The sequence below is a fragment of the Geotrypetes seraphini genome, chromosome 3, assembly GCF_902459505.1.
Source record: "Geotrypetes seraphini chromosome 3, aGeoSer1.1, whole genome shotgun sequence".
In the NCBI taxonomy this organism is placed as follows: domain Eukaryota; kingdom Metazoa; phylum Chordata; class Amphibia; order Gymnophiona; family Dermophiidae; genus Geotrypetes; species Geotrypetes seraphini.
In genome coordinates, this window is record NC_047086.1 from 242226386 (window position 1) to 242246544 (window position 20159).

General features: G+C 43.6%; 1 protein-coding gene across 1 annotated transcript in view; it reads left to right on the forward strand.

Annotated features, from left to right (window-relative positions):
• Positions 1-19400, forward strand: part of PPIL4 (peptidylprolyl isomerase like 4) — a 140580-nt gene extending 121180 nt beyond the window's left edge. The window contains exons 11-13 of the mRNA XM_033937797.1: positions 3282-3378; positions 9148-9286; positions 18258-19400. Coding sequence (XP_033793688.1) covers positions 3282-3378; positions 9148-9286; positions 18258-18494 — 473 coding nt within the window. The 3' untranslated portion in view covers positions 18495-19400. The remainder of the gene's footprint in view (positions 1-3281; positions 3379-9147; positions 9287-18257) is intronic.
• The last annotated feature ends 759 nt before the right edge of the window (positions 19401-20159 follow it).

The window sequence follows — 20159 nt, forward strand, 5'->3', positions numbered from 1 at the left end:
ATCAATGATGGGGTCCTTTATCAGCACCTTTACCATCTTTCCCAGTACCGAGGTTAGACTCACCGGTCTGTAGTTTCCCAGATCTCCTCTCAATCCTTTCTTGAAGATCAGCGTAACATTCGCCACCTTCCAGTCTTCTGGAATCTTTCCCGATTCGATCGACAGATTGGCTATTAGTTGAAGCAGTTTAGCTATAGTCCCTTTCAGTTCCTGGATTACCCTCGGATGGATGCCATCCGGTCCCGAGGATTTATCATTTTTAAAACTATCAATCTGCCTGCATACTTCTTCTAGACCAGGGGTGCCCAACAGGTCGATCGCGATCGACCGGTAGCTCGCCAAGGCAAAGTGAGTCGATCATCCAGGACTCCCTTTGCCTTGGCAATCTATCGGGCCGATCAATCTTCCTCTCCCCGACGTCAATTCTGCTGTCGGAGAGGAAGTTCGGGCCAGCAAATCGCTGCCTGGCTGGGTGGAACTTCCTCTCCGACGGCAGAATTGACGTCGGGGAGAGGAAGATTGATCGGCCCGAAGCAGAGAAAGCATGGTGCCGGCGGTGCCGGCGGCTTTGGGGCCTGTTATCCATTGGTGGCGTTTGGGTCCTGTTCCCCGATGGCAGCGGCAGTGGCAGTGGCTTGGGGAAGGGCAGGGAGAAAGAAAGAAAGGGGCACAAGCAGGGAGACAGAAGGAAAGAAGAGAAACAGGAAAAAAAAGAAAAGGGGCATGAAGAGAGAAAGAAAGAAAGGGCAGGGAGAGAGGAAGATAAAGTTGGGGGAGGGAATGAGGTTTGGAGGAGAGGAAGCATACATGCTAAAAGAAAGATTTGATGCACAGTCAGAAGAAGAAAGTGCAACCAGAGACTCATGAAATCACCAGACAAGGTAGGAAAAATTATTTTATTTTAAATTTAGTGATCAAAATGTGTCTGAATTTATATCTGCTGTCTATATTTTACAATATGGTCCTCTTTTACTAAACCGCAATAGTGGTTTTTAGCACAGGGAGCCTATGAGCGTCGAGAGCAGCGCTGGGCATTCAGCGCAGCTCCCTGCGCTAAAAAATGCTATTGTGGTTTAGTAAAAAGGGAGGGGGGTGGGTATTTGTCTATTTTTGTATAGTTGTTATTGAGGTGACAGTGCATAGAGTCATTTGCTTTGACCTCTTTGAAAAAACCCCGGAATAGGAATGATAATTAACAATTCTATGCGTACAGTATATGTTGTGTTTTTTTTTTAATTTTATTGTTGGTAGATCATTTTGACTTGGTCATTTTAAAAGTAGCTCGCGAGTAACAAAGTGTGGGCACCCCTGTTCTAGACTGACCGTCAACCCTATCAATTTCCCGTCTTTATTTCCCGCGTATAGCCTTTTGCATTTTTCCTCTTAGGTAAATACAGACGCAAAAAATGTGTTCAGTTTGTCGGCGATGGTTTTGTCCTCCTTTAGCACTCCCTTTATTCCATGGTCATCCAACGGCCCCACCTCTTCCTTCGTGGGTCATTTCTCCCTTAATATATCAAAAGAACGACTTGAAGTTTTTCGCCTCTTGGCTATTTTTTCCTCAAAGTCTCTTTTGGCCCCTCTTACCGCCTTATGGCACCTTTGGTGCTGTTTGTGCTTTTTCCAGTTTTCATCCATTTTTGTATCTTTGGAGTTCCAATGTTGCTTGTGATTTTCCACAGCCTTCCTGTATGCTTCCGTGATGAACTTCTCTAACTCCCGGACTTCTTCCTCAATGGTTTCCGCTGTCTTGAAGTTTTCTGCCTTTCTGTCCTCCTCCTCCACTGCTCGAAGTGCTTCTAGTTCCAGTATTCTGCCTTCCAGTTCCAGTATTTTGCCTTCCAGGAGTCTACTTGTTTCTTCAGTCCCTCCAGTTCCTTGCATCGAGTGCATACATAAGACTGACTCCCAGAGGGGAAGTAGTCGTACATATGGCAAACAGTGCAGAAAACTGGGTAGCTCAACATCCTGCTTCTGTCTGCTACTTCCATTGCTGTCCGCTTGTCGGTCTGCTGTCTGAAGTGGTTTCTCCCTGTTTGGTTGTTTCTTGAGTGTCCTCTGTGTCTGCTGCGGTTGCCTCCTTCTCTTCTATGCAGTGACTCGTCCCTCCTTAAGGCTCTTCGCAAAGGCGCTCTCGCTAAGGCGAGCGCCTTCATGCGCCATTGGCCCCTCCCCTTTAAGGGAGAGCTCCGGTAGATGACGGAGGTGGGCGGAGTTAACTCTCACCTCTGCCCTTGCTCTCTCCTGTTTTCTGCTCCTGCTTCCCTTCTTTCCTACTTTTCTCCTTTGTTCCTCTCTGGCTTTTCTCCTCTCCTGTCTCCTAGCTCCTTTACAGAGCCTCCTCTAGCTCAGCGCTGTTGGCCCCTCCCATTTTAAGGGGGAGCTCTGGTAAATGACGTCGGGGGTGAGCAGTGCTAACTCTCGCCGCTGCCCTTGCTCTCTCCTGCCTTCTGCTCCTGCTTCCCTTCTCTCCTGCTTTTCTCCTCTGTTCCTCTCCTGCTTTTCTCCTCTCCTGTCTCCTAGCTCCTTTACAGAGCCTCCAGATATGGTTTCATTAATGGTCTGTCCTAGTTGTACCTAAGCATTTCTCTGGCTTTACCTACCACCTTCTGTCATTGTTGAGGAACTCTAAGATGTTCAAACATCACCAAACTTTCTCCTATTTTGGAGCACATAAACCAATGCAATATCCTTAAGGGGTGCTCTAGTGCAGTGTTTTTCAACTTTTTTACACCTATGGACCGGCAGAAATATAAGAATTATTCTGTGGACCGGCATTGGTCCGTGGACCAGCGGTTGAAGAACACTGGGCTAAGTTGTGAGCCAGACCTTGCCCATCTCTACCCAATCTCCACCCCAGACCCCGCCCCCATAATAGTACTAATTGCACCTTGCACATCCCGTGCCTCATCTGGAAGCCTTCCCGCTGACGTTGCAACATCAGAGAGAAGGCTTCCAGTTCAGGCGCAGGATGCCCGTAGGAGCCACTGCCTGTGGCTTTGTGCACTGAATCAGTTAGGGAGAGGGAGTTGGCTTGAAGATAACGCCGCATTGATCGCACCTTGGACCGGCGGTTGAAGAACACTGTTTTGGGCCTGATGCACGTGCTGGCCCTGTGGACTGGCAGGAAATTTCTGTGGACCGGCACTGGTCCATGGACCGGTGGTTGAAGAACACTGCTCTAGTGGCTTTACTGCACTTCAAATGCAAGACGCTACACTTTCTGTGTATTAAATTTTAATTGACTCAGGCTAATGCAGATTATTTTGTTCTTTAATCAGGTGGAAAATATACCAAAGATGATTTTAAGGAGTATGAAAAAGACCTAGATAAGCATTCCAAGCTTGCTCTGAAAGACAAGATGAAACCAAAACAAGAGTATCCTTAAAAATTCAGTTTCTCTGTTGTAAAAATGATTTCTCTAGGCTATTAGGGATTTTTATACTGAAAACACAGAGGGCAGTTCATTAAAAAAATGCCTTTCTTTTATAAAATATTAGCCTAATCGGGTATATATGTGCGTGTATGCTTAGGTGCAAGTGCTTATGCCAGCCTTAGAACTTGTGTAAATATTCATTCCGAGATATGTGAGTAACTTTTATAATATTATTTGAATAAATGTGTGTTGTGTTCACACTCCACCCATGTGAACATCCACCTGTAAAATATGTGCTATCGAAGATACTATGTGCGAGCATTTACAGAATAGCACATAGCTGGACTTTTGGAATTTGCAAACTTGTATACACACACATGTATATGCCATGTAAATGTTATTGCATTCTTTATAGAATTACCCTCACAGTGTCAAAGTAAACCAAGGGTTGCAATTCAGTATTTTTTAAAATCAAGGTATCTATGTATGTAGCCACAGCAATATTTTTGTCATAAGGTATAACGTTTTGTTTATAAGCCAAAAAAACATTTCGAGTAATAATCTGAAACAGTACAGCATTTTTCTTGTATAAAGAGTTCTAGTGTGCTTTCCAGATCAAAAGTTCAAACTTAAACATGTGTTTCCCTTGGTGGATGGTCTGGCAGCTTATTTCTGGCATATAAAAGCTTACCAAGGAGAGATGGAATGAGGATCTTTATTATGTAATTGCAATTGTAACAATTGACATACAGAGGAAGATCAGTTAATGGCCAGAGCCAAACAGGGTAATAGTGGGAGAGGGATACTTTGAAGACACTTCACAGAATGATTGTACAGATGGTAGAGTTAGTAGCATTATATTGTCATCAAAGAGTAGGGAGAGTGTGTCGCAGTGGTTAAAGCTACAGCCTCAGCACCCTGAAGTTGTGGGTTCAAACCCACGCTGTTCCTTGTGACCCTGGGCAAGTCACTTAATCCCCCCATTGCCCCGGGTACATTAGAGAGATTGTGAGCCCACCGGGACAGACAAGGAAAAATGCTTGAGTACCTGAAAAAAATAATTTAAACCGTTCTGAGTTCCCTTGGGAGAACGGTATAGAAAATTGAAAAAATAAATAAACTGTCGCACTGGATTCTCATCTAGGTCTTTTTTTATGGCGGTTCAGTGCTAACCAAACAATTTATCGTAGACAAGTTGACGACACAATTGCTGATCTGCATTGGTTTCCATATTTAAGCTAAATCGTATTGTCATCTGTGCTAATGGTTGTGGAAGGAAGGGGTTGATGTTGACTGTCCAATTTTATTATTTATTCTGTGGGGTGTGTCCTGTTAAATAATGATCAATGGGCAATACAATTCTAGTCTGCATATAGTAGAGGCTTAAGGAAAACAAGCAGCTGAAACGACATTGATCCATCTATCACCGAGCTTCTTCAACATGGACATTTTGATGTTACAGTGAAGGATTACCGTATTTTCACGTAGATAACGTGCACCCGTGTAAAAAGCGCACACGGGTATAGCGCGCAGAAAACACAAATTTATGTACAGAAATTTTTATATACCGCGCACACCCGTATGCCGCGCATGCTGCCCGACTCTCCCATCGCCGCCCGACTCTCCTTTCGCCCGCCCCGACTCTCCTCTGGCCACCCCGACTCTCCTTTCGCCCGCCCCGACTCTCCTCTCCCCCTTGAAGTCCTGTCCCCACCCTGAAAGCCTGATGCCCCCTGACGTCCGATTCACCCCCCCCGCAGGACCGCTCGCACCCCCACCCCGAAGGACCGCTCGCACGCACTCCCACCCGCACCCCCACAGCCTCCATACCCCCCCATCACACCCCCACAGCCTCCATACCCCCCCCATCATGTAGAAGCTCCTACCGGTGTCCTGCTGCTTTCTCTTGGCGGTCCCGGCCCTTCCGTGAGCCCTGCTCCTGCGCTGCTTCCTCTTCCAGCGGTTTGCCCTTTCTCTAACGTCAAGCCCTCTTGCCCCGCCGACTCCCCGACACGATCAGGGCAAGAGGGAGCTCAAGCCCTCTTGCCCCAGCCAACCACAGCACCCCCGACACGATCGGGGCAAGAGGGAGCTCAAGCCCTCTTGCCCCCCCGACACGATCGGCGCAAAAGGGAGGCCAAGCCCTCTTGCCCCGCCGACTCCCCAACTCCCCGACAATATCGGGCCAGGAGGGAACCCAAACCCTCCTGGCCACAGCGACCCCCTACCCCCACCCTGCACTACATTACGGGCAGGAGAGATCTCAGGCCCTCCTGCCCTCGACGCAAACCCCCCTCCCCCCAACGACCGCCCCCCCCCAAGAACCTCCGACCGCCCCCCCAGCCGACCCGCGACCCCCCTGGCCGACCCCCACGACACCCCCACCCCCCTTCCCCGTACCTTTGTGTAGTTGGCCGGACAGACGGGAGCCAAACCCGCCTGTCCGGCAGGCAGCCAACAATGGAATGAGGCCGGATTGGCCCATCCGTCCCAAAGCTCCACCTACTGGTGGGGCTTAAGGCGCCTGGGCCAATCAGAATAGGCCCGGGAGCCTTAGGTCCCTCCTGGGGGCGGGGCCTGAGGCACATGGGCCCAACCTGCGGGGGGGGGGGTGAATCGGACGTCGTGGGGGGGAACTATGTAAAAAAAATTTTGTATAACGCGCAAGGTTATGAGCAGTTTGTAAAAACCACGTATAATGCGCGCGTTATATGCGAGAAAATACGTTAATTGCTGGTCCTGATTGCCTGTTAGTATTATGTGACAGCCTTTATTGCCATCACTGTTTGCATATACATTGGCGAGCATGAAGAGAAGCATGGGGATGAAAGATGGAGACAAGGCACGTTGAAATTTGAGATAAAGATAGTGGTGAGAAAGAAAACATGAAAATTTCAGGGAGTTAAAGATTGATATATGTCTTATAAGTTACATATACAGTGGTTATGCCACAAAATGAATGCTGGTGAAAAATATTGGCTCTATAGCACTGCTATCAGAAGATCCTTGTTCAATGTCTGGCTTCTGCTTACTTAGGAGCTCCTTAGGAGAAGAGTGTGGTGTAGTGATTAGAGCTATAGCCTCAGCACCCTGAGGGTATGGCTTCAAATCCTGTGCTGCACCTTGTGACCCTGGGCAAGTCACTTAATCCTCCACTGCCCCAGGCACATTAGATAGACTGTGAGCCCACCGGGACAGATAGGGAAAATGCTTGAAGTACCTGTACGTAAACCACTTTGAGTGTGGTTGTAAAACTACAAAAAAGGTGGTATTCAGATCGCAATCTCTTTTCCTTTCCCTGATGTAGCAAGCCTTGCAGTAGAGTCAGAACTCTCACTGCAGAATTAGCAATCCAAAAATACCATTGTAAGCAATGGGAATGCTATTACTGCTGCATTAAAATCCCAGTGATTGACTCAGGCACTGACAGAAAGGGTGACATTGGAAAAAAAAAAGGTTGTAGGTAAGCATGCCATGGCATTTTTCTTCAGTCCTCTCCCCCCAAACCCCCCCCCCCCAAAACAAAAAAAACCCCACACACTTTCTCCTCCTAACCTGATGCCCCCTAATCCAACACCTTTTCCTGCACCTATTCCCCCTCAAATATCCCTGGTGTCTAGTGACACTTTATATGAAAAACTGACCATGCCTGATCCATCATATCATTGGGAGCCAGGCACTGCCATTTTGAAGATGACAGTGCTACAGGCAGGAGTGAGTGGGTATTGGTTCTGCCTTATTTAAGGTATGGGGTTTGGGGAGGCCTAGGCAAGGGGGAGGGTACCACTAGACATCGGGGAGGATACCACTAGACACCAGGGAGGTTTGTTTGTTTTTTTAAGTTAATTCATGTTAGGTGTTACTAAGTAATAAAGGAGGAAGGGAAGAGAGCCACTAGACTATCAAGGCCAGGATTTTTTTTTTTAAATATCTGGGGAAGGGAGATCATATCAGGTTGGGGGTTGGCCACTGGACTACCACAGACCATTGCAAATAGCAATGCAAGACAAGCTGGTTGGGTTGGAGGGAGAGACATGGTGCCTACTAGACATCTACTCCTTTCAACCAACCCTTCTGTGCTGTCCTGGAGAAATTTCCCCTGTGCATCAAAAACCTTTATTTATTGCATATCCACAGAATTGATAATGACTACTTTACCATACACAAGTTAACACCCATGCTTAAACCATTTATACATGGTTTGGCTGGTAAAACCAGATTAAACCTGCAATAATGCTTTTTGCATTGGCCTCTTGGAGGCAATCTTTGCCATTGCACTGTTGTGCTGCCCACTTACTAGATTCAGGGTTCACACATATTGGGTTCCTGAAAAAGCTGTGGTTTGTGGCCCTCGGACAGGTAGCATTACTGCAGTGGATAGGCTAGATAAGAGTTGTAAAATATGGGGAAACTTTTTGTTGGTAAATGAAAACTTTGACAACTTAGTTAAAATAAAGGCTAGTACTCATTTGAAATAGGCATATATGATTAGGAGCATAAGGAAACTGCCTGGGTTAAAAAAATAGAAAAACTAGGAAAAATCTAAAATAAAGCCCAGCACCTGTTTCCCTTTTTCCCTCAATCCCCAGACCAGATCCAGTAACTATCACCCTTCCTGTCAGACCCAGACCAGACTCAGTAAATGTCCTCCCAGCCCAGATCCAGTAACTCACCCTTCCCTTCAGCAGCCCTCCTTCACTGATACAGCAGCCCCCCTCCCTCCCTGCACACCGCTGTCTTGAAACCTTCTTGCTCTCGAATCCCTCCTTTCGATGAAACTTCTGGTGAACCGGAAGGAGGGTCTCAGCAGCAAGAAGGTTCCTGGAGCAGTGCTGCATGCAGGAAACTTCCACTCTGGGAGGCAGGAAAGGGCCGACCCAGGAGAGTCCGTGGGTTTGTGTATTTTTTTTTTCTTTTTTGTTGCCACCGGCAGTCGGAAGGAGAGAGGGAGGATGCAAGGGCTTTTGGAACTGTGAGAGGGAGGGAGGGGGGCTGCTGGACTTGCAAGGGGAGCTGCTGCTGCACCCGCGATCGCTGACCGGGAGGGGTGAGAAGGGAGGCAACTCGTGGCAGATAATTTACTGCGGGAACAAGGTCGTTCACTGTTCTACAGGGTGGTGAATGGTCTTGTCCCTGTACCCGCAGCAGCTAGTCAGTTTCTTCCTCCATTCCTGCAGGTTACTGCAAGAAACAGTCACCGTGTCATTCTCTAGTAGTTAGGAACTGAGTTCTACCAGAAAGTTTTTCTTAATATATATTTTGGAATACCTCTGGAACTCAGCACTCAGTTAACCCTTTATTTGGTATTGTTGCTCAGATGTAACGTGTTTCTATGGCTCTTATGGGAGATCTGCATCTCCAAATGCCTGTTACTTGGCTCTGTTGCTCTCGTTCAGCATCAAGTTAACGTAAAGCAGCTGTTTTCAACATTTACCAACTAAAGGGTTAACTATACAGTATAATCAGATTTGTGGTTTTATGTTAGATTTTTATGTATGTTTGTTTCTGTAAACCACTTAGGAGTAAGCTAGGTATATATAAATAAAAAGGTGCATTCTTTATTTTCTTAAGGAAATACATGTTCATTTACAGTACGCTAAGGTAACATGAAGCTCAGTTCACTGTGGTGGAGATTAGAATACAAACAGAAATCTAGTTTGGCCTCTGTTTCCTTGATACATAGTGCAGATTAGGATGTAGCTTTGATTACATTCTCCAAGCTGTGGCAAAAAAAACCAAACCCAATCGCTGTCCTTAACAGACTCATGTAGCATTAAATATGACCTAGTGTTAGAAGAAGAGATGGAGGATTCCAGTGCAGGACACAGACATAAAAGCAAAAAGCACAAGAAGGAGAAAAAGCACCACTATTCCAGTGAAGAAGATGAAAGGAAAACAAAAAAATCCAAGGTAACGAACAGCAAATTTATACTGTATGTGTTGAGGAGCTATGCTTATATCTGTTAAACTTAAATCAGTATAATTAACTCTTATGTTAAGGAAAAAAAAAGAGTTACAAATCAGGTTTCTCTCCATGTTTCTAGTATTTTCTTTCTTCTCTTCATAAATATTGGCCTGAGTACTACTGCTGCATGCCTCGTATTCCACCAGGGTCATTATACGCACATTACTCCTCTTCTAAGGTCGCATCACTGGCTCCCTGTCCGTCTCCACATACGATTCAAACTCCTCTTATTGATGTTCAAGTGTACTTGCTCTGTAGCTCCTCAGTATCTCTCTTATTTCCTATATTCCCCCCGGGACCTCCATTCAGCAGACAAGTCACTCATGTCAATACCCTTCTCTACTGCCAACTCCCATCTCTTTTCCTTCTATCTTGCTACGTCGCATGCCCGGAACAACCTGTCTGGCTTGTTAAGTTAGGCTCCGTCTCTATTCGTATTCCAATCCAGACTGAAAGCCCACTTATTTGAAGCTGCATTTAAATCCTAACCCTACCAACATATCTGTCTTTCATCCCCTTAATGGTCCCCCACCACCTCTTCATTCTCCTCCAATTCCCTTCTTGAGCACTAAGTTCAGACTCCCCTTTGTCCTATGTGATTCCACCTCATCAGCTCCCCTCTAATTCCCTACATGAGCTCTTGTTCTGACTCCCTTTTTTCCTGTGTCTGTCATAATTAGATTGTAAACTCTTCCAAGCAGGGACCGTCTCTTACATGTACAATGTGTACTGTGTGTGCCTGATAGTGCTATAAAATAATAAATTGTTGTTGTACTGGCTCTTTTCCCTTCAGAATCAATGCTAGGAAGTTCTTCTTCACCCAAAGGGTGGTGGACACCTGGAATGCGCTTCCAGAGGGTGTGATAGGACAGAGTACACTACTGGGTTTCAAGAAGAGATTAGATGATTTCCTGAAGTTTCAAGTTTATTCGTTATTTAATTGATCGCCTATCACAATTACTAAGCGATTTACATATACAAAGAATACATAATAAAACAATAACAATAATATAGTAAAAATATAAAAATCATTTAAAAACTAGACAAATTACAACAGGAAACACTGGGATAGAGGGGAAAGAAATACAATTTATAATAGGAAAGGAGGGACCATTAAGGGTAAAATACAGAAGGAAAGGGAAAACAAAATAATTTTTTGAAATAGTATACATAGCTGACTAAAATGAAAGGGAGTTATAAAGAGCAATTGGTATTTCAATTAAATATTGAAAGCGTCTTTAAAAAGAAAGCTCTTAAGTTGGCTTTTGAATTTATCAAGATTTTTCTCCTCCCTTAAATAAAGTGGGAGAGAATTCCATGAGGTCACAAAGAAGTCAGCTGGAACAAATTAAAAGCAAAGTAAGGATAAAACCACAGAAATATTGAAACTGAAACATAAAATATAAAATAACAGCTTTAAAAACCAAAACAGTTAAACTTTAAGGTGCTAATAGTGCTTCGGGTGAAGGTGAAGGAAAAAGGGATTGAAGGGTATAGATAGAGAATTACTATACAGGTCCTGGACCTGATGGGCCGCCGTGTGAGCGGACTGCTGGGTGCGATGGACCTCTGGCCTGACCCAGCAGAGGCATTGCTTATGTTCTTATGTTTATGTTCTTATGTACTGCAAACTTGAGTGGTAAAAAGAGCAGGCTTTAACTGCTAAGAAAAGTAAATTTGTGGGTCAACTCAGTGGCAGTGTTATGTGCTGCCATGAGGAGGGTCCCTAGTTTTGATCCTCCTCGCACTCAGGGTCATCTGGGGATTTTGAGACAGTGGTTACAGACGGGGAGGAGGGAAAATGGTCTTGGTCATCATTAAGGTTAACATGTAATAGCTGGATTAAGAGCCCACGATACAGTTACCAGTAGGATCCCTGGTGGATTGCTCCTAGCCTCAGCACTACTGCAGCAATGATCAGGATATAAACAGGGAATGTGAGTCTGAAAATAGGCAAAAAATCTCCCCAGGTTGAAAATGAAGGGCAATTAAAGATGCATTTGATATATTCATTCCCTGTTTCTACCTGTGCCATGGTCCTTATTGTAGGGAACACATTGTGTAGATTAATAGTAATTTAGACTTTGAATTGTCATGTTACAAAACTTAAGTTCAATATATTTTATTAATAATTTCAAATATAAACAAGTCATAACTCAAACAGTTCACAGAAATGATAGGCAAAACAGATTAATTACAATAATCAGTATACAAATAACGTTGACACTAAGACTAAACATACCTAAACATAAGAAAACTAACAGCATGAATGTACATTAACAAAAAAAGATATTCATTTTAAATGTGATATGTCGCTATATTTTGTGAGGGGATTCCAAACTTTTTTAAAATTATGCAAACATCCCTTTTTTTCTGCAAACACTCTCTCGTACTTAGCAGTTAGACTTACTAAATTCCACCATTCCATGTATTGCTGAATAGTTCAAAGCCTCTTGCCACACTTTCCAATTGATTACTTTATCTTCAATTTTAAACCTGACATTATTCCAAATAGACATATGTGTTATAGTAGACCAAGCCACAGGAAGTGCAGAGTTTATTGCTTTAACTGCAATTGAGGCACTTCATATTAATCTATCCTTGCATCCAAGTACTTTGTTAAACAGTAGTAAAAACTTGATAGGATAATTGTTCCATTTATAGGCAATAGCCTGAATCCAACTAAGTTGATCAGCTGTGAAGTTGACATCCACAAAGTATCTAGAGGCTAGTTTGACAATGTATGCAGTGTGGTATTTCCAAAAACTAGGAAAATTAACCCCTCCATCCTTTCTTAGCTTTGAGAGTTTCTTAAGAGCAATGTGTTGAAGCTTATTGTTCCATAAAAAAACTGTAAGTATACTTTCCACTTTACGATATAAATTTGAATTGAAATATATCGGCAACATGCTCAAGACATAATTAATTTTGGGAACAATCATCATTTTTATAATATCCAATCTCCCCCACTATGATAGCTTTAATGGTGACCACTGCTTAGTTCTTTAGCTTTTTGAAGCACAAATTCCTCATTCATCTGCATTGTTTCGTCAACAGTAGGGCAGAAATATACACTAAATACTTCTTTATTTTTGACAATTTAATGGCATTAATTCAGATTTAGACATGTTAAATTTTTATCCAACAATAATAGAATATGATTGTATTGTTTCAAGAATAGCAGGTATATAGCTGGGTGTAGAGCAGTGTTCTTCAACCTTTTTACACCTATGGACCGGCGGAAATAAAATAATTATTTCGTGGACCGGCAAACTAATAAGACTGAAATTTTTTAAAACCCCATTGCCGCCCCATCCCCGCGAGCTCGGTCCCATTAACCATCTGATCCCATCCGCACAAGCCTCAAATAGTTATGATTTTATATTGAACATATTTTATTAAAGTATAAAAAGAAACAATATTCTGTACAATTGTCATTTTATAAATATAAATAATACAGGGCAAGGATCAACAAAACCCCCATCTCCCCTCCCCTTCACATATATCCCATCTACTATCAAGAAAACTGAATAAGCCAAATTATTACAGAATGCTACACAAATAAATATCATGCTAACAGAATACCACAGTCACACATGGCAGGAATGGTGTTAGGGGAGTGGAACTAGGGCAACTGCCTCCTGGTCAGAGAGAGCCCTAAGCCAGCTGGAAGCTAAAGACGCACTGCCTGGGCTTTGCACTCCCCAGTTATGTCTAACATCAGCTCTAGCAGGATACATATTTTAAATCTGATGTATTCTAATCACAAGATAGAAATAAAATTATTTTTTTCTACCTTTAGTCGTTTCTGGTTTCTGCTTTCATCTTCTTTTCACTCTCTTCCATCTAGCGTCTGCCCTCTGTTTCTTCAATCCAGCATCTGCCTCTTCCATCCACTGTCTGCCCTCTACCCCTCCCCCTTCCATATGGTATCTGCGTTCTTTCTATGCCCCTCTCTCCTACACCAGATCTAGCATCTTTGTCCCTCTTTCCTTATTTTTCATCTGATCCCCCTTCCCAGCATCAGTCTCTTTCTACTTTGTCATTCCTCTGTCTCTCCCCTGTCCCTCATCTGATATCTCCATTCCATCCTGACTCCTTCCCCTCCTCTAATCTCCCTGCCAGCTGTTTCCTTCCAATGTTCCTCCTCCCCTGTCCAGCAGTACCTTCTCCCTTTCTTCCTCCCCTTATCCAACAGTAATTCTCATCCCTTCCCCTTCTCCCCTGTCAGCAGTAGCCCCTTCCCCTCCCTTGTCCAGGAGTACCCCTTCTCCATTTCTTCCTCCTCTTATCCAACAGTAATTCTCATCCCTTCCCCTTCTCCCCTGTCAGCAGTAGCCCCTTCCCCTCCCTTGTCCAGGAGTACCCCTTCTCCCTTTCCTCCTCCTCTTATCCAACAGTAACTCTCGTCCCTTCTCCCCTGTCAGCAGTAGCCCTTTCCCCTCCCTTGTCCAGGAGCACCCCTTCTCCCTTTCCTCCTCCTCTTATCCAACAGTAACTCTCGTCCCTTCCCTTTCCCTTCTCCCCTGTCAGCAGTAGCCCTTTCCCCTCCCTTGTCCAGGAGCACCCCTACTCCCTTCCCTCCTTCCCTTTCCAGCAAATGTTTCCTCTATGTAGGCTAGCGGCAGCTCTGTGTGCTTTTAACTTTGGCACACAGCTGCCCCTAAGCAGTATTTTAGCTGTGGTTTCATGAGGCAGCCTTGGGGCCTTTGGTAGGCTGGCCCGCTTTGATGATGCGATATGGGCCGGCCTATCAAAGGCCCCGAGGCTGCCTCATGAAACCGCGCTAAAATACTGCCTAGGGGCAGCTATGTGCCGAAGTTAAAAGCACACAAAGCTGCCCCTGCTTGTCTGGGGGTGCGGAGACATACGCGGCAGGAGTAGGAAGTGGAAGGCAGGAGTGTCGGCATAGCGACGGCAACAGGAAGTTGCACGTCAGCTGACGCCGGCACTTTTTGCTGTGGCTGGGGACCCGAATCCTTCGCGGACCAGCAACATTTTTTTGCGGACCGCTACCGGTCCGCGGACCGGCAGTTGAAGAACTGTGGTGTAGAGTAAATCAAGACATCATTGGCGTATGCAGAATATTTGACAATCTTATTACCAAACAAGCTTTTTAATCAGCTCTGATTGAAACATAGGCGCCTATCAAGAAAGCGCGATTCTGTAACAAGGTGCCTCTAAAAATTTAGGCGGCCTTGAAAAAAATAGGCGCTATGCATGTTAGGCATGGGTGTGGCTACATGTTAGGCGCCTTGTGGCAGAATCACTGCTCTTAAGTGTGCTTATGCGGTCAGCTAGGCGCCTAACTTTTAGTTGTGCCTAGAGCTGGCCTATAATAGGTTCCACTCAGCATGATTCATTAAATAGCACCCAATTTTACTTGTATCACGCTGAACAGTGCCTAATTAGGCGCCTAATTTTTGGGTGCTTCTTATAGAATTTGCCCTTTAATCCCCCATTGCCCCAGGTACATTAGATAGATTGTAAGCCCGCCGGGACAGGCAGGGAAAACTGCTTGAGTACCTGAATAAATGCAGGTAAACCGTTTTGAGCTCCCCTGGGAGAACGTTATAGAAAATTGAATAAATTAATAAAATAGAAAAACAACTGCACAGCTATCTGTGTGTGTATGCATATGTGCCTATATAGGCAAGGCAAAAAGGGGAATGAACCGGAGACACAGCAACAGCTTTAAATTCTCAGGCAATTAGCAGCATAATCACATTAGAGCTTACAACAGCATTCACAGTTGTATACCCTAACAGGGCTTGGAGAGGCGAGGAAACACTGCTCCCCAGTGCATAAAAACAGAAGTACTGTATATACGCGAATATAAGTCGAGACCCCCATTCCTCCCCCCCAAAAAGGAGGAAAAATGGTTGACTCGAATATAAGTCGGGTGGCTTAATATTCAAGTGTCCTGCCAGGTTCTGCACTCAGCCCCCTTCCCTCCCTGCCCTGCACTCAGTCCCATTCCCTACCAGGCTATGAACCAAGCCCCTCTCCCTGCCAGGCTCTGAACACTGTCCCACCTTCCTTTCCTGTACCCTCTTCCCCCTAAAAAGAACCAACCTCATCAACGATGTCACAATGGCTTGATTGTCCCGTACTTCCCTCTGCCCTCTAATCCAGCCAGCTGATTAACCCTTCCCCTTAACTTAAACCACCCAGTGGTAGGCCGGGCAGGAGGGATCCCTCCCGTCTCGTGCCAGGCCAACACTAACAATTACCACCCTCCCTCGCATAATTTCCTATTTTTATTCATTAACACATTTTCATTCATTCTTATGTAGATAACATTTGGATTTTTGCCAGTTACATTCTAATTTACAACAGGTTTATTTTAGTAGATATTAAGTGAGAATAAGTACTATGATGAAGACTTAACGTTGGAAGTAGTCCTTGTTTTTAGTGAAGTAGAAGACTTCAAGGCCTGCAACATAGTAGAATTCCAGCAGTTTAGCAAAATATCTGGGTCACTTTTATTATTGATACTTGAACTGAGGACCGAAACGTTTGAGTCAAATTTACCTCTAGTTTTAAAAGATATATCCCACGCTGAAATCCTCCTTTAGATTGTAAAGGTAGTAGTCAGTAGCGCACTCGGGCTGGCACGCAGGAGCGAACTTTTCGTGCTCCCGGCTGGCCCTGCACCGCTCCTTGATAGGCTGCCGCGAGAAACGTTAATCCTGCAAGAACTTGCGGCAGCCTATCAAGGAGCAGTGCAGGGCCGGCCAGGAGCACGAAAAGCTCGCTCCTGCGTGCCAGCCCTGGTGCACCGCTGGCTACTACCTTTACAATCTAAAGGAGGATTTCAGCATGGGATACACGCGTATCCCAGGGAACAGGTACGCGAGGGAGGGTGGTAATTTTTAGTGTCGGCCGGGGCAGGAGATGGGAGGGATCCCTTCTGTCCCGGCCTAAGGCAGGCCTGCAGGAAGTTCGGGAGGGTTTCGGGTGGTCACTGGGGGATGACCCAAATATAAACTGGGACCCCCATTTTTGGCCTCAAAATCCCGGTTTATATTCGAGTATATACGGTAATCACAAAATGAAAAAAAACTGTGCAGTTAAATGATAGAGTTCCATTCTATCATGTCATTGAGCCCTAGAGGTTTCACAGCATGCAGCTCAAATATCCAAAATTGTTCTCTTAGTTGGATTCTAGCACTCCGATCACCCTGGAAATTTGAAGGAATTTGCTCAATCACAAACCAACGTAACTGGGTGAACACATGTTGAAACTCCAAGCAGTGACTCACCATAGGGGCGGTCAGGGTAGCAGTATTGAGTTTACTTTTATGCTCTACCAGCCGAGTCCTGATCTGTCTGCTTGTGCGCCCTACGTAGATTTTTTTGACAGAGACAGATGATAATATATATGACCCAAGCTGACACACAAGTAGTATAAGCTCTCAAACGATAGCTTTTGTGGTTAATGGGATGAATCCAGCCATAGACATTCAGTGTGGCTATGCTGAAAGCCAGACTCTTGAGAATTAGAAGTAGCTTACTCCCGCAGTAGGCCAAACTTCTGTCATAGAGCAGAATATACGAGTAGCTCCTTCAAGAACATTTTCCATTGCTTTTTAAAAGCCAACTGGTGGTTTAAGTGCAGTGTTCTTAAGATGGGGTTGTCAGAGTTACTTTTAACAATCTTGCTAGCCATGCCCAAACTGAGAAATATGAGCTAAGCTGGGAATCTCACTGGTTTCTTGTTTGTCGGCAGATAGCATCAGACGGGCCTCCCCTTTTTTTTGTTAAATAAATTGTGCTATGGAAAATGTATGAGGGGAATTGCTGATTATTGTGAGCTGTAAAATCCTAATAATTTCTCAGCATCTTCAAATGAAAGTATTTCTAGCAAACTGCAAAATATCTAGCTCATCAAAACATGGCTATGTTGAGAATAATGGACCTCCTTTGTTAAATATCTTTTCCATTTGTTTCACATTTTCACCGTCATATTTTGACTAAGTAGTTAAAATCACTTTGGAGCTAATTAAGTATGGCTGTATGTTTATCTATTTATGTGCCTTTATCTATACACAGAGCAAGAGAGAGAGCATATCAATATTGATATATAGATATTTATGTCTAATAGCACTATATAAATGTTTGATAGTAATATATTTTAAGGAAGTCTATAGTAGTTTTCATTTTTTGTTTTTACTAAAGTCCAGATTTTTCTTTGATCGTTTTTTGTGATTTATAGCAAGGTATGCCAGCAGATCACTTTTTTGTTTGGTTTTTCATTCTTTCCTTTTCCAGTGATACTGTTTTGGAGGCTGCAATCACAGTATAATTTGCCAGTAAAGATTAGTATATTTTGAGCAAAAATTGATAATTTAATTTCTAATACATTTTTCAGTTGGATGGACAGCTTTTGTGGACAGAACCTAAAACCTAATTTAGTTGTCACTGCCAAATGATACTTGATACAGTGTTGTCCATATTCCCTTACATTTTCATTTAGCTTTGAAGATTGGACTTTTTCAGCATTATTATAGCTGTATCCTGATTCTCCTAAGTGCTGACATATGTCTGGCTAGACAAACAGCTACAGAACATTAGGATGTGCAGGAAGATCTAACTGCATGTTTGACATTTCTTGTCATATAAACCAAGAAGAGAACTCCTTGTATAGATTTTTAAAATTTTTATCCCCACCATACCTTTTAGCTCCATATTCATAACATTACCAAGAATTCTTAGCAATATGACTTTTTCCATTGTCCCCATCTTAGGCTAGACATTCTCAAGAGAATAGAAGGGCTGCTTCAACTGAGTGTTTTATTTTATCTTTCTAAATTTGAGATTGTGTATGCATTTGTGTGTGTATATGTAGATATAGATATATAATATAATATAATTTTTTAATGCATATTAATGGGTTGCTCTCTTCCCTGGCAGAACTTTGAGAAGGCGCTGCGGCATCAGAGGTCTACAGAAGAATTCTGTAAAGAGAAGCAAAGAAAAGACAGATATAGCAGCCGAAGTCGTAGTCGGTCATGTGATCGTAATGGCCACTCCAGTTCAAGCAAGTCTAAAGATAGATACAGAGAGGAGCCCCACAAGAGGAATCAGGACAGAGAAAGAGATAAAAGCCCAAAAAAGTCAAAAGACAAAGAACGATCTAAATATAGATAATTTTGGATAGGTTGGGAAACAGTAAATATGGGAATATATCTTATTTACACCTCTTTGCCTCCATAATGCTCACATGGTGACACGTCAAAACCACATGGGACAAAAATGCACCAACAATCATGCGCAGGCGCTCCACCTTAAAACATTTCCTGTTAGCATTCTGAGGGTGTGTATGGGGGGGAACCCCTCACTAAACTAACAAGTGTATGCGCTACCGTTGGGGGAGGGGAACTCCCCCCCACTACACTAAAAACTGTCCAATACCCCAAAAATGAAGGAAAATGGCAGCGTGAACACTTGTAATTAAACTGGAGAATTCCCACCCCCACCTCAGAGCGTTAACAGGAACTATTTTAAGGCCACGCGCACAAGTCAACGGGATTGTCGGTGCATTTTTGTCCTGCGCGCTTTAGTTATGGTACCTGCTCACATATGGGTTCTTTAACCAAGCTGTAGTAAAAAGTGGCCTTAGTAAGCTCTTACGTAGGTCTTTCTCATGTGCTAAGGCTATTTTTAATGCTGCCAGAAAATGACCAATTTTTCCTTTTTCAGAATTACTGGCCACGTGTTAATGTTGCCATTAGCATACAGCCACAATCACAGCCATGTAGCTGCACAAACGATTCTCACTGTTAAGCCCACTATCTGCCCAAAGACATGCCTCTCCATGGAAAAAATTATTTAGCATGTGGTTTGCATGTCCATATTCAGAACTTGCCACAGGATGCCTCAGCATATTCTACAGTAAGCCTTTAAAGCTTACCATAGCTTAGTAAAAGGAGCACATTGAGAGTTGGTGATAGCTAAACATACATAATGGGTGTATATTGTTGATGATGTAATGGCATTACTGATGTTATAGTATGGTTTTCATTACAAGCATTGGGGAGGAATCCCAAAGTTTTACCATCCTATTTTATTTACTTTTCCAACTTTTTCCCTTTTTCTTATATTGTTTGATATATATTTTTCTACAGTATATTACTGAGGAGGCACACATTCCAGCCATCATCCTTCGTAGTTCTAGTTGCTGTAGAATATTTGTGTAGAATATTTCAGTAAAAGCTTTTGGAATTTGTTAGAAAACTTAGGATCCGTATCTACTTGTTTAAAAATCTATTTTTGCATGTTCATCTTTTTTTATTTATTTGGATTTAACATGCACCTTTTTTGGTAGTACCTGAAGGTGTGATATAGTCATTATTGCCCTATCTTTGGAAGGCCGACAATCTCTAAGTTAGTAGATGCAATTGAAAGTATGATGATATACTACTATTTATTTGTTTAGCACTGCTAGATGTACAATATGAGAAAAGATGTTGAAGGGGCAATGAAAGAAACAGTCAAAAGTGATACCAACAAACACCAGAATGGCAACCTGGATAAAATTTATTAGTACATCAACCCTATGAAGGCATGTTGCAGCATCCGTCTGCATCAGGGGTAATAAATCGTATTGGACGAAAGTCAGAGCTCTGCTGACTATATTAGACTTGCGGACTGAAAATCTAATTTCATGCATTCTCCAAGGACAAGCGGCATGTAGGTGATGTCATCAGCAACACCCAGTATGGATACTACCATCACTTTACTTTTTTTTTTTGACAGTGCCCATACTGTACACATGCTGGTGCCTTGCTGTCCAGTGTCTTGTGGGACCATTAG